The 14,489-nt window shown below is 36.6% G+C and overlaps 1 protein-coding gene across 2 annotated transcripts; it reads right to left on the reverse strand.

The window, feature by feature from the left end:
- Window positions 1-180: 180 nt before the first annotated feature.
- On the reverse strand, window positions 181-14,020 carry LOC133848345 (pupal cuticle protein 36). 2 transcript variants are annotated; one of them, XM_062283860.1, is made up of 4 exons: window positions 13,571-14,020; window positions 2,280-2,491; window positions 1,073-1,252; window positions 181-1,004 (listed from the first exon to the last, which is right to left on the reverse strand). In XM_062283860.1, exons 1-4 carry the CDS (start codon window positions 13,628-13,630, stop codon window positions 617-619), a joined length of 840 nt encoding a protein of 279 aa, XP_062139844.1. In that variant the 5' UTR covers window positions 13,631-14,020; the 3' UTR covers window positions 181-616. The 2 variants fall into 2 exon arrangements, with proteins under 2 accessions (XP_062139844.1, XP_062139845.1); XM_062283861.1 differs by lacking the exon at window positions 13,571-14,020 and adding an exon at window positions 4,103-4,254.
- Between the last annotated feature and the right edge of the window lie 469 nt (window positions 14,021-14,489).

Genomic DNA, 14,489 nt, shown 5'->3' on the forward strand with positions numbered 1-14,489 from the left:
TATGAACAATCGCATACTTTTAGGCAAAAGAAATACCTCTAATTCAAAATTGAAAAATATAAATTCTAAATGAGAAAGAGAGTAATTCATAATAGCGTAAATTAAAAATGAATTTTCTTTATCTTAAACAGATTCTTAACTTAATATCTAAAAAAAAAAGGAAGAAAAGAACGAGGAAAATGTTTTAGTTTAGCCATTTTATTTACTACTAATATCACTCAGTGTATATACATATATATATTCATATACAATAGATTCATGGTCAAGTTCATGTTGCGTCTTTTCGTATTTCTTGTCTGGCAATTTGCGTAGTGTTTTCTCTTGTAGGTCAGAAGGCGGAGGGCGGGGAAGTCAGGGCTGGAAAGGGGGTGGGGGTGGGGTGGGATAATTTGTTGTACGTCTTTGAGGAATACATATACAATATAAACACTATAAGATGATAAAAAAAATTTCGCTATTTGTTAATGTTTTTTGCCTGTTGTTCTTGTTCTTGTTGTTGTTGTTGTTGCGCGCTTGAGCTTGCGCCTAAAACTAAATACTTGAAGCTTAGGGTCAGAGGGGGGGCAGGGAAAGTAGGTACAATGCAGGGAGCGGGGGCGGGGAGGGAAGTGTCTGCTTATGCCACCGGCAAGTAGAGGCGAGAAGGCGTCTCCAGGGGCTGCGAGGGAGGCTGATAATCGTAACCGTTGCCCGAAGAGGAACCCGAAGAAGCATAGGAAGAAGCAGAGCTGCCAGGACCGAAAGGATTGCCCGATCCGAATCCAGCAGAGTTGCCACCGAAGCCAGAGTTGTCACCGCCATAGGGATTGTTGTTGTACTCCAACTGAGGTCCAGGGGCCGAGTAGCTGTAATCATCGCCGCTCTGTCCGCTGCCACGCAACGGTCCGTTGGCTCCATGATCGGGATTGAGGCTCTGCTGCAGGAACTGGAAGCGATTCTTGTTGCCCAACAGGCTGCTGGGATCGACGGTGGGACGCTGATTGGCCGGTGCCAAGGGTTGAGGTCTATCAAAGTGAGGGAGAGAACGAAATTCAGTCTCAAGCTCTCTTTTCATTCCAAACTGTAAACTTACTCGGGAATATCGAGATCCAGCTCGGTGATGGGATGATAACCGAACTCATCGGCGGTGTAGCGGGTCTTGTAGCGTTTGCCATCGGCGCCGGTGAACGAATACGATCCACTGACCACAAAGGTCTTGTCGTCCTTCAGCTTGCCCACGCTGCTCACCTCAATACCGTTCTGTGTCTTCAGTCTGTCCGAAGAGAGCGAAAGAGAGTTTTCGAGTGTAAGTTAGGGATGTAAATCAGTATCGATAACGAAACTTGTGTTTAGCTTCGATTGTAATGTCATTCCGAGGAGAGCGAGAGTTTTCGAGTGTAAGTTAAAGATGTGAATCAATATCGATATTTGTGTTTTGCATCGATTGAAAGTTAGTGATGTGTATCGATATCGAAATTTGCGTTTAGCTTCAATTTTAATGTCATTTGCCTTCGCTCACGTGAAACTTCTAGCTAAACTCCGACGTTCATTCCTTAACTTGCTTAACTTGCTAAAGCTAAAATACAAGACGAAGTAATCAAGGTTTTCTTTTTCTACGTCAAACTTCGACTCGAAATAATCAAGGTTTCCCTTTTCTCAAAGTCAATCCATTATTGGAGTAAGAGCTCGCTTTTATAAAATAAAATTTGTCCTTTTCTGGGTTAAATGAACATCAACTTTTAAACACTTGCTCATTTTTGCGTAGTTACTGCTAAATTTTAAAATGATTATTTGCATTTTCCATTAAGTTTTCATTAGATATTTAAGAAGAAATTGAAATATATCAGTATGAATTTAAAATTGTTATTTGCAGAAATGAAGAAGTGTTTCCAACTAACGCAACAAATCGCTCTTTATCCTTATTGATTTCATTATTGATAAATGACAATACAAAGACGTTAGTAAATGTTTCCACTTAACACAACAAGTCACTCACTATACGAATCTTTGTCGATAAATGACATCACAAAGAAGTAAAGAAGTGTTTCCACCTGCACAACAAATCTCGCGATATCCTTATCTGGATCGTTATCGATAAATGACATCACAAAGAAGTGAGAAAGTGTTTCCACCTGACGGAACAAGTTGCTCTCTATCCTTATTGTTATTGTTACCGATAAATGACACTATAAAGATTTCAGCAATTGTTTCCACTTTCTAGTCACTCGCTACTCTTATCCTTATCGTTATCGATCGCACTCTTGGCGATGCATTAATCGATTGTAAGCAACTGAACTTACTCGAGCTTGAACTTTTTGCCCGCATTGTAGTTTTCGAGCTTCTCGGTCTTGGCCTTCATCACATCGCCGCTGAAGTGCACCGCTGGCTTGTCGTCATCGATGTCCTCGGGCAGCGTGTAAATGTCGCTGGGATTGTATTTGAAGAGATCCAGATTGCGATCTGTCAAATGCTTAACATCGGCCACCGCGAGCGCCACAAAGCACAAAATCAGCTGTAAAGTGGAGAGGAAATAGGAAGAAGGAGATAGGAAGAGAGGAAGAGCGGAAGATGATTAGTTGATCAATCGCTTCGATTTCGTTACTATGCGTATGCAAGTGTGTGTGTGTGTGTGAGTGTGTTCACATTTATTATGCACGAGCCATAAACGAAGCTGTCACTTAAGAGCAAGCAAAAACGCCAAACAAAAGAATACATAAAACGAAAAAAAAAAAAAAAAACGCTAGACGAAGCAGCAACGGTTTATGGAAATGTATGTCGCGGCGTTTATTTAGTGTTATTATTTTTACGATTCGCCCCATAAATCACTGGCAAAAGTGGCTTGTGGTTTGTGCCAAGTGTCACACGAGTTTAATGTTTTAATGTTTCCATTTTGCATTTTTTGCTGTTATGTTTTTGTTGTGGCTGCAGTCGTCATTAATCAAACGAGCAACGCGCGCGTTTTGCTTGCGTTTTGTCCGCGTCTTTAAACGCATCGCAGCAGCGTCGACGCAGCGCCGCCTTGGCTGCTGCTGCCGCTGCTGCGTCGACTGTCGCGTCGCTTTGTCTCGCACTCTTCGTGCGTTCGTTCGTTTGTCGTTCGTGTGTTCGTTTGTCGTTCGTTCGTTAGCTAGCTCATTAATGCGTTTGTTGTTCTTGTTGCTGTTGCTAGCTCATTAATGTGTTGTTGTTGTTATTCTTGTTGCTGTTGCTGTTGCTGCTAATGCGTTTTGATTTATTTGATTTGAGCTTAAACCGTTTCAATGTTTGTCGTTTGCTTCTTCTTTTTATATTTTTTTGTTTCCTCTGCACTCTTCACTCTTCTGTCACGCCTCAAAGTCACAGCCTCGACATGTTCTTAAGTACTTTGCTAATTGTGCTGCCGATGTTGTCTCCTTCTCACTTGTTCACTCATCTCTTATGTGCGCTGTCCTGCTACTTTGCTAACTGTGCTGCCGTTGTCTCCTTCTCGCTTGCTGTCCTGCCTGCTCTAAGAAGAGTAAAAGAGTGCGCCCATCGCGAAAGCTTTCTCTTAGGCGCTAAATTGTATTTTCATTTATTCGCATGCTTTTTGAGGTTAGGTAGCAGGTGATAATTCACACGAAATGCATGCTCCAAAAAATATGTATAATAATCACTCGAATAATTCGTATTCCTTTCAATACCCCAAACTGTCAATTAGCATACCGGCGAAATTCATTAAGATAAACCCAAAATTCTATTGAATCGTCAAAATTGATTTCTTTAGTTTTAGCTTCGTTTAAGGATATGATTATTTTTGTATAATAACCAGAATTCTACAGAATCGTGAACATTGATTTCTTTAGTTGTAGCTTCGTTTAAGGATACGATTATTATTTCAAAATAAACCATGTTAGTGTTGAATATCTTTTTTTCACTTTTCCACCTTAGTTTTCAAACATTTTTAGTTAATAAAAAAAAAACACTCAAAATCACATTCACTTTCATTTAAAAAAAAAATTGATATTGTATTAGACACATTCGCACATTATTGTCATATTTCAACTTATTTTTATTTATTTTTTTTTTTATTTCAAAGATTTTCCTTGTGAAACTGTTCAACACACACTTGGCACACTTAAAGAAGTTATTTGTGGCAACTTACAAAACTCTTCATGTTTATATTTCTGTGATGCGTTTTTTGTTCGTAGAGTTTCAAAAAAATATCCTAAGTTGTGCTGGGAATCGGAACTGGAACTTGAGGTTTCGCAGCGAGAGAGAGACGTGCGTTGCGCACAGGTTCTAACAAATAAATACAAACGCTGCTACTTCTTGTTTCCTTATATATCGTCTTTTCATAAATCCCCCGTCACAAAAAAAACACACACACTGTACGAAAAAAAAAAAGAAATAGCGCTGCCGGCGTCGCGCGCGCGCTTTAAAAAAAAACAACAACAACACTGTTGGGAAAAAAAGAAGACCTAACCGAACCGGACAACGAACCGATGCGGACATTGCGAGAACGTCGCACAGGTTGTCAACGTGTGGCGCTGCGTCGTGCATACCCTATCGCTATAGGGTATACACGAATTTAATGTGTACTTACAAAACTAATATTTAGTGTAAGCTTAGAAGAGTATTTTTTTAGAGTAAACCTAGGAATGTATTATTTTGTACACTTGTGGAAGTATCAAATGTTACAGCTAAATTAACTGGATTCCAAATATAACTTAAATAAAATTTCGAATTAAAAACTTAATAAAAAAAATAGCTACATTCCAAATATAACTTAAATAAAATTTCAAATTAAAAACTTTCAAAGTGCTATGAGATCATTGAAATACTTTAGAAATTATATTATTTTGTGTTCAATTTGAATGCAAATTTGAAATTTTTGAATAACAAATTAAGCAATTACTTTCTTAAGAGTATCCCTTCTTCGGGCGGACATATTAAACTCCATTTTTGAAGCACTCCTTCTGGCCGGACAAATGAAAATACAATCTTTACTATATGAGATAATAGAATTACTCTAAAGATTGTATTAGTTCAATTCAAATTTAAGAATATCATAATAAATAAATAAATAACTACTGAAAAATTTCTATAAACGGAGAACCTTTTCTTCAAGTGTTTTTTTTGAAGCACTCCTTCTGGACGGACAATAAATGTTCCCTTCAGTAGATAGTACACACTATTGTAACAAAAGAATTAAGCTAAAGGTATAATCATGTAGAATAATAATAATAAAGTGTTTTCACCTAACGCAACAAGTCGCTTACAATCCTTATCTTTATCCTTTTCGATAAATGACACCACGAAGAAGTTTCCACCCAACGCAACAAGTGACTTGCTATCCTTCTTGTTATCGTTATCGATAGATGACACTACAAAGAAGTGAACAAGTGTTTCATCTTTATTCAAAATAAGAAAATGTTTCGATTTATGTTACATTAACTTTAAATAGTGTCACGGGACATTTTAGCCAGAGAAATGAAGAGTATTTACACTTCGACTTTTTGATAATAAAAAGTTGTTACTAGTTATGGGTTGTTGGGTTGCTGGGTTGATGGGTTGTTGGGTCGCAGTTTTCGGCAAAGTCTGCATAGATGTAACTGTATCAGCGAGGCGTAAGCGATGCAGATGGCGATGGATGAAGGAGAGGGAGAGGGACGGGATGAGGTTCGATCGCTCGTTTGTGGTAGGGCGGTTGTTTTACTATATAGAAATCTGGTTTCCAGCCCAAAAGTGCGTGTGTGTGTGTGTGTGTGAGTGTGCGAGTGTAGAAAACAACAAATTAGAAAACCGCCATCATCAAATTAGCATACGCGTTTAAGTTTAATGATTTTTATACGATGTCGCTGTGTGTGTTAGTCTCATATACATATATATATTTTTTTTTTGGCTAGCATTCATTTTTTATAAAGCGTACAATTTTTTTTTTGCTTTCTGCTTAGAGAAGGGGCGGGGAGGAGGGGAGGAGACGCTAATATATGCGACGATGTTGAGTTCGATACGTTCGATTTTTTTTTTTTGGGAGTCCATTTGGAAGACCAGTTTAAGAGGCTGCAGAGCTTAAGCTAAAGTGTTCTTTCGGTGTATTTTGTGTTGTGCTGCGAAAACTGAATTGAATAGTATCATCGATCGGTCGCGAGAGTTAATCAAATTATTACGACTATGGCTTCATTCCATCCAAAAAAAAATACTGAATGAATGATGAACTGAACTGGGAATGGGAATGCGAATGGAAATGAATTTGATAAATGTGCTTCGATTACTGGGATCTATTCGATCTGGGGTTCTTCTTCAGAATCTATACTATGGTATGTGCTTGAGATTGTGTTTGTGTATTTCCCAGATAGTTTCAGTTCGCGTATGTTAATTCATGTCTCGTTTAACCTTCGCTTAATTAGTCCGTTCGCTACGTTCCGTTCCGTTCCGTTTTGGGGCCTTATCACATTTATCAACCGCCGCTCGTTGATCGTTGATCCGATCAGGCCAATGAGACCGAATGGGGCTCATTTTGAATGCAGATATCTCGACTACGGTATACAAAAATAGACTAACTCTTATAACACAGCAAAATGGTCCCCGTCGAGGCTGTGGGGCATTTAAATCAACTCTAATAAGCACAAATATTGCTAAATTTCATCATTAAAAACACTTAACAACATTGTCACTAACAACAACAACAACAACTCTGCAGTGTTGTCAATTTGCATTGCTGATTGAAAGCGGCACGCTGCAAATTTTAGCATTGACAATAATTCGCATCGTTTGTCAGTATCAAATGTCTGAATCTTTGTGTTGACAACAATTTCTATTCAAACGGGCCTAGATAGCGATCTTTACTTGTTGCCACATTTCAACATAAACATTACACTCTTGCCAATTTTCATTACAATATGCAGATTTATTCATGTTGATAAGTACAGCTCAAAGATGAACAAGATTTACGTTATTGCTATTAAAGTCGTTGGAGACTTTATTGATATCTTTACTTGTTGCCAATTTTCAACACAAACATTACACTGTTGCCAAATTTCATTACAATCAATGCGGAGTTCGCAGATGAACAAGATTTATGTCCTATTGCTATTGGTGCCTTTATAAATTAAGGCAAATGAGCTAGCAGAGTAATAACATTTAGATAAAGTCGATAAAGTGCCTGCAAAGCAAATCCATAAAATGCTACGCGCAGAACCAGAGATAAGCTTAGAGCACCGAACTGATCAGACCGGACACGCAGCGTATGGAAAACATTAATGATGATGCTTTTAATGCTCGTTTATGCTTAATAACCTAAACGAATGCCGCTTGGCATTCATATTTCAAGAATCACAAGAATCGAATAGCTCTAATCTTTATGTTTTTGGTCAGGTTTCTCTGATAAAAAAAAAAACGAAGAAGGAAAAAAAATCAAGCATGCTCGAGTCTCGCAGCATTCCGACCACCGTTTCCAACTGACAAATGATATTTGCTGGTAATTTCAGAATTAATGAAAACGTTAAGCGCTTTCAGCAGCTTGTCAGAGTTGCTCAAAATTTGTCTCGCTTGCTGTGATCATGATCACAACGATGATAATAATAATAACGATAATGATAATCATGTTGTTCTTCTTCACGATGATCGTGTCCATTGCCTTGGATAGTCTGTAGTGATTTCGTTCGTTATGCATAACAAAGTCATGCCGAAAGCAAGCCAACAAACATACAATTTAACGCCCCAAAACACAAGATGGGGATGAGCGAACGAACAAAACTAACGATCGCTGATCGCTTCCAAAACTGATTTATTTGACACGCCCCATTGACAGTTGCGGAGTGATGTCTTCACTCCGAAACGAGTTTACCAACTTACGACTCCTCTCCGTGTCAATTGGTCACTCTCAACAACTGACTCATTTCCATTTCCAATGTCAAAGATTAGGCAAATCGAGGAGGGGGAAGACTTCTTCAAAACGATCAAAAGTGTGACAATAGAAGAGGTAGTAATAAAAAAAATAAATGGGAGACAGCTTTTAAGATAAAGCTGAATTATTTTATAAAAACTTAATTTAATTTAATGGCAAAATGACTAATCTCAACTAAAAGCTGCATAGAAATTAGAAAAGAATACTGCACAGGAAAAAAGGAGTGCTAAAATCAAGATTTTAGTCTCAAAAGTACGTCAAGAACATGAAGATCGTAAAGATAGAAAACACATCTTGATTTCAATAACATCTCAAGTTCTTATTAATAAGAAGAAAAAAATCTTATAGTTTTACAAATAAAAATCTTATAGGATAAACAAAAATTTATTTTTTAACTATTTATTTATTTTTTTTACCATATTCTTTAATCAATTGTATGTTGATCGCTTTACTTATAAAATATTTATGAGCTATGAACGAAAACACTCAAATCTATATAAAAACTTTATAGGAATTTCGATCGATTAGAGCATTTTGTAACCTAAATCTATAATTTTTAATCTTATTTTGAAAATTTGTAATTTTTTAGACGAATGTTCTTAAGAAGAATTTAAGAATTTTTTCTTATTTCAAGCACAGCATTTTTAAGACGAATGTTCTTGATTTTAGAACTTGGTATTTTTTTCAGTGTGCCATTAAGAAATTCTAAAGATTTATGTTGTAGTTCATATTGTTTTAATACAAGATTTATTTTATGACGATGACAGACTGATTGACGCTTAAATTTCAAAAGCGATCAAATTTACTGTAGCTTAAATTCTTCTGAGATCATCCCATTAAATTGCCGCAGCTAAATGGATTTTTCCCCATTATCAGGCAGAATAATGTCACATCTATTTGTGGATTTGCAGTTGGCTCAAAAGAAATTCCCCTGAATGCAGATCAGAGTTAAAAGTAATGCTAGGAATATCTGACTCATGTTTAAGTGGATTGAAAGTTCAATATTGTGTGGAATTTTGGTTAAAAGTCGGCGCATTAGTTAAAATGCAAATATCGATACATTATCGATAACATAACAATTATTGCTCTGTTTTCAGCTAATTTGCAATGTTAATATCCGCAGCTCGACACAACGAAAAGAAAGTGTTTCTTATTTCGTATATTAATATCTTTAGCAAATTAACAGATATTCCAATGAAAACAACAACATCAACAACATCGACAGACTTGTTACGCATCGCCTTTGAAATGCGCCGAATTCGAAGTTCATTTTATTTATTTTTCTTATTCGCTGATCATTGTTGTTGTTGCTGTTGCTGTCGCTGTTGCTGTTGTCTTTCGATAGATAATAAAGAAGGCAATTAAAAGCTCGGATCGATAAATTAGCAATTATGTGGAGAGACAGACAGACGGACGGACGGACAGACAGACCGAGCGATGGATACGGCAGATACACAGAAACAAGATTTCCAAGAACCTAAGCTCGATAGCAACATTATTATTGCGCGACGCGTATGTAAAATTATGTAAAGTTCAAGGCGTGAATGATTTGTGGGCATGGAATCATTCGCTATATTTGTAAGCCATGACTAACCCCGCACTAACTAAGCGTAGATTAATGCGATTCGCCACATTTACATACAAACACATATTTACCATACCACGCACTCAAAGCTGTAAGTCAAGGTAAAAGAAAGAGACGGATATACGCTTGAATGTGCTTTCTATACACATTCCTTGCTGCCGCATCAAAGCTGCTTGCTATGTAACTCAGTTTTGGTCACTGCTACAACTCTGTGCTGTAAGTCAAGGTGAAAGAAAGAGACGGACGTATGCTTTCTATACACATTCCTTGCTGCCGCATCAAAGCTGCTGGCTATGTAACTCAGTTTTGGTCACTGCTACAACTCTGCGCTGTAAGCCAAGGTGAAAGAAAGAGACGGACGTATGCTTTCTATACGCATTCCTTGCTGCCGCACCAAAGCTGCTGGCTATGTAACTCAACTGTGCTGCGCCAAAAGCTGCCTGTCAAGTCAAGTTTGTTGATCACTTTTATTCTCATTGCAATTGCCTTCCATTTAACGGTACATTGTCGTAATTACCCAAACCGGACTCTTAATTAAATATATATAGCTGGCAATTAAGTAAAATATTTATTCAGATGCGACTCGATTGCCTGATTTCAGCACTAAATTGGTATGTGAGATGCCAATCTAGCGCCTAATAGCTCCCGGCATTCCAGATCTGGCTACAGCTGTCAGATTTGGAGCATTTTGTGGCTTATTAATTTAAATTATTATAATTGATATTTTATGGCTGCATTTGCACGCCATGTGCCGGCTCATTTATTCACGATTCCCCCCCCACCAAAGACAGCAAAAAAAACACAACAAAAAAAAAAAACAGATTCGATCCAGGCTTTTGAAATTTAATAAACTGGTCAATGTTGTTGTTATGCCTTTTGTCGACAGTTTCAAGCCATAAATAATATCTAACTGGCTATATAATTCGTCTACCCGTAGGCACTGTACTAAATTGGGTAGCTTAGCGGAATAGTAATCAAGCGTAGGCGCTTTACAATGCCCGATCGAATTTCTTCTGTCTTAAGAAAATGTCTACAAATTCCAAAAAAAGCATATAAAAATATATGAAGGCTTTTCGAGGAAGTAACTGCAATCAAATAACAGATGAATATCATCGTTAAAGATTTCATTGTTGCCAATTTTAAATTTTAAACATTACACTGTTGCCAAATTTCAGTACAAACAATGTTGGTGGTTATAGTTCAAAGATGAACAACATTTATGTTATTGCTGTTTTAAGGATTTTATTGCGATATTTACTTGTTGCCAAATTTCAGCATAAGCATTACACTGTTGCCAAATTTCATTATGGCAATGTGGAGTTAAAAGATGAACAAGATTAATGTGCTATTAGTGTTTGTGACTTTAGAAATTAAAACAAATGAGCTTGCAGAGTAATAACATTTAAAAAAGTCGATAAATTCCTGAAGCAAGCCCATAAAATGCTATGCGAAGGACCAAAGATAAGCTTAGAGCACCAAACTGATCAGAAAACTGTTCAGACTGGATGGAAGCAAAGGAATGAACTCAATATGTAATCAGGTCGGGGTATGTAAAGGTCGACTAAAGTCGGCTTAAGGAAATGCACAGGGCAACGCCAATTAGAACGACGAGAGGAGAATGAGAAAAGACAAAAAAAGGCAAAAATAGAAACAAACTGTTGATTTTTGGCAAACGACAACGGGCAACAGCAACAGCAGCATTGGAATCAGAATCCGAATCTGAATCCGAATTGAAATCAGGTTTTGATTTCGATATTGATTTTGGGTATTGGTTCTGGTTCTCTGTGGTCTTTGACCGGTTATGCATATCAACCATATATTTATTTTTTTTTGTTCACGTCATTTTTTTTCTGTTTTTTTTTTTCGTCGTGCCTCAATCATCTCTCCTTCTCCTCCACTGTTTGCTCCTTTTTATGGCTGTTTTTATGTACGCCGTGTGTTTTCTACTCATTTTATTTGTTGTTGTGGTTTTCGGTTTTCGTTTTTTATTTTTCGCATATATTTATAATGCCTTACAAATAAATAACCAATCGAAATTTGCATAAGCTAAATAGAAAGCTAAACACGTTTTGCTTTTACCCGAAACGTAAAGTTTTTTTTTTTTATAGTTTATAGTATTTTTTTTTTTCTCGAAGCTATGATTGTGATATTTTGGGTAGGTGGATGATCGTAGTACGTAGGCAAATGTATGATGATGTTTTCGGCCAGGAACACATCATAATTTATCCATGCGAACCAGTTCTAAAAGCACTTGGATTCTTGGATTGTCATCTCGTTTGATCGTTCGTTCGTTCGTTTCGTCAATGATCTCAACGCATGTGGGGCGTGACGACAGCTGCAACACACAGAACACATAGAATCAGCTGGTAATACCCAAAACAAATGATCAAGAAACCCACTCTTCTTCTTCCTAATGATCATCTTGTACTACTTGTCGGTTCGTCAATTCAAATTAACACGCGATAAAAATGTAAAATTCAGCAATGCAGCGATTGACACGACTAGAAAAACACCCTGTATTCAATTTGCAAAAATCTTTCTTAAATTACAGTTAAAATAAAAGCAAAATATGCTTGATGAAACTGTGTTAATTAAAGGTTTGTATGACATAAGTTTGAACAAGTCAAAGATGAAGCATTTCACACGTTTTCTTTTGCGCATCAGCAAACATGAAGTGAAACAACTATTTTAATAAATCCCAAATTTCATGCCAAAAATGTTCTAATTTCAAAAGTAAACAAATACCAAAAGAACAAACACAGAAAATTATGAATTTTTCCTTTTTTATTTATAAGTATGCCCCATAAATTTTTGCCAAATCCAGCTAGCGAATTAAAATGACACGGAACAAAGACATTTCGCAGCGAAATCGTATGAAGAACGTCAGGGAAGTGGGAAGATTGGGAAGATCGCAATTTAATTATACCCTTATTTATCTATTTTATGGCTAGAGGGTATCAAAGACACACAAAGACACCCATAAAACTGTTCATTATGTTTATGATGTATGTGTCATTGTGTGCGTGACTTGTCTGGTTGTTTTATCTTTTAATTATAATTTGCATACTAATTATATTAAAAGTCTTCATTGTGCGATTGTGATGCATGCAGAAAATGGAAAGACGGTTCGACAATTCCCACCTCCGCCTCAAGATTAATAAAATAGAAAAAAATATAGTGTTTATAAATCATATTAATACAACAATCGAGATCAGTTCAGGTGTGCAATTTGAATTTGGATTTTACGAGTTGTTTATTAAACAATATTTAAATTTATTCCACTTTTCCGCAACGCTCACTAAAAATTAAAACAAAAAAAATCGAAATTATACTGACTAAATCGGGTTTTTCGACAGCAGTCTATAGCTCGTTAATTTCGGTGTGAGTGGGTTCTAAAAATAGCCAAGTCAAAGGCTATAAAGATAAGCTTCCAATAAAATGCAAGTCACAAGATTAAAAAAAAAAAAAATGTCGACAAATTCCAAGAAAGCATAGAAACATATTTTAAGGATTTTCGAGGAAGTTTGTGCAAACAAATAACAGAGGAATATTATGTTTATTGAGGAATATGATTTTATTGCAATATTTACTTGTTGCCAATTTTCAACACAAACATTACACTGTTGCCAAATTTCATTGCAATAAATTTGTAATTCAAAGATGAACAAGATTTCTGGGTTATTGCTGTTGGTAAATTTATAAATTTAGGCAAATGAGCTTGAAGAGTAATAGCATTTAAAAAAGTCAATAAAGTATTGAAGCAAATTCAAAAAATTGTTATACGAAGAATAAGAGATAAGTTTAGAGCACTGAACTGATCAGAAAACTGATCATGGAGCATGAAAAACATTGACAAAAAAATGAAAATAAACGAAAAGGAATGAACGGAAGACACAAGATCCAATAAAAATTTTGGACTATAGTAGTATAGTATATACATATGTATTTCGAAACTATCCTAAAATCCCTGATAAATCAAATATATAAAGTGTCTTCATGATGAAAATGCAAATCTATTAATTTTACAAGTCTAGGAAAAATCAATAAAAAAAAAAAAACAAGAATAACTAATGATCAAGTACATTAAATACTAATATGAGCATCAATCAAGAGAACAATCAGAAATATTGACTTACCCACAATAAGCTATTAAATAATCCAGCATTTCCAAGCTGAGAGATTCTTCGTTGATCCATCAATCAATAATGTATTAAAGTGATTGTATCGCACGTATCGCGCACTTCAAAGCAATCAAATCACATCACATGAAATCAAATCAATCAATCATTCCACTTGACTTCAATTGTCACTCAATCAGCAATCCACGAGGAAGCCACAAATTAGCTAGAACCACGGGGAGCTTCACACTCACACTCACTCTCACACACACACACACGCGCAATTCGTGATTGTAACGAACGCACACATTTCCGTAAAAGGCGAGCAGCTTTCCATTAATTTATTACTATTCCATTACCACTCAATTTATCACAACAGCTTCTCGACTTTCCAAGGGCAACTGCAGCCATAAATGCAGAGAGAAGAGAGCAGCATCAACGGAAGTCACAAAACTCGAAAAAAATATAAATTAAATGAAGCACACATCACAGAACAGAAAAAAAACACAAAAAAAAGAGCTGAAGACACTTGCTCCACTTTGAAAAGGTTTACACTGCCAGACAGAGCGACTCCAAAAGCTCACACAAGCACACAAATATACATACATACATACAAGCATACGAGAGAGAGAGAGAGGAACAGCAAAAGCAAAAGCAACAGCGCGTGCGCCGTTTGACAGCAGCGCAGCTTCGGCAGAGACGGCAAAGCGAAGAGAGCTTACAGTTAGTTATGACAGCGTGTGTATGAGTTCGTATGTGTGTGTGTTTGTTTGTGTGTGGCCCAGCGACGCGTGCGCCGCATGCGCAGCTTACACTTCATAATTTATTTGCTTTTGACTTTGTGTTTGTTATTTGTTATTGTTATCGTTGTTGTTGTTCTCCTTCGTTGATTTGCTTTTATATAGCTTACACATGTCGCATTTAGCCTTTTTTTGGA

The sequence above is a fragment of the Drosophila sulfurigaster genome, chromosome X, assembly GCF_023558435.1.
Source record: "Drosophila sulfurigaster albostrigata strain 15112-1811.04 chromosome X, ASM2355843v2, whole genome shotgun sequence".
NCBI classification, from domain to species: Eukaryota; Metazoa; Arthropoda; class Insecta; order Diptera; family Drosophilidae; genus Drosophila; species Drosophila sulfurigaster.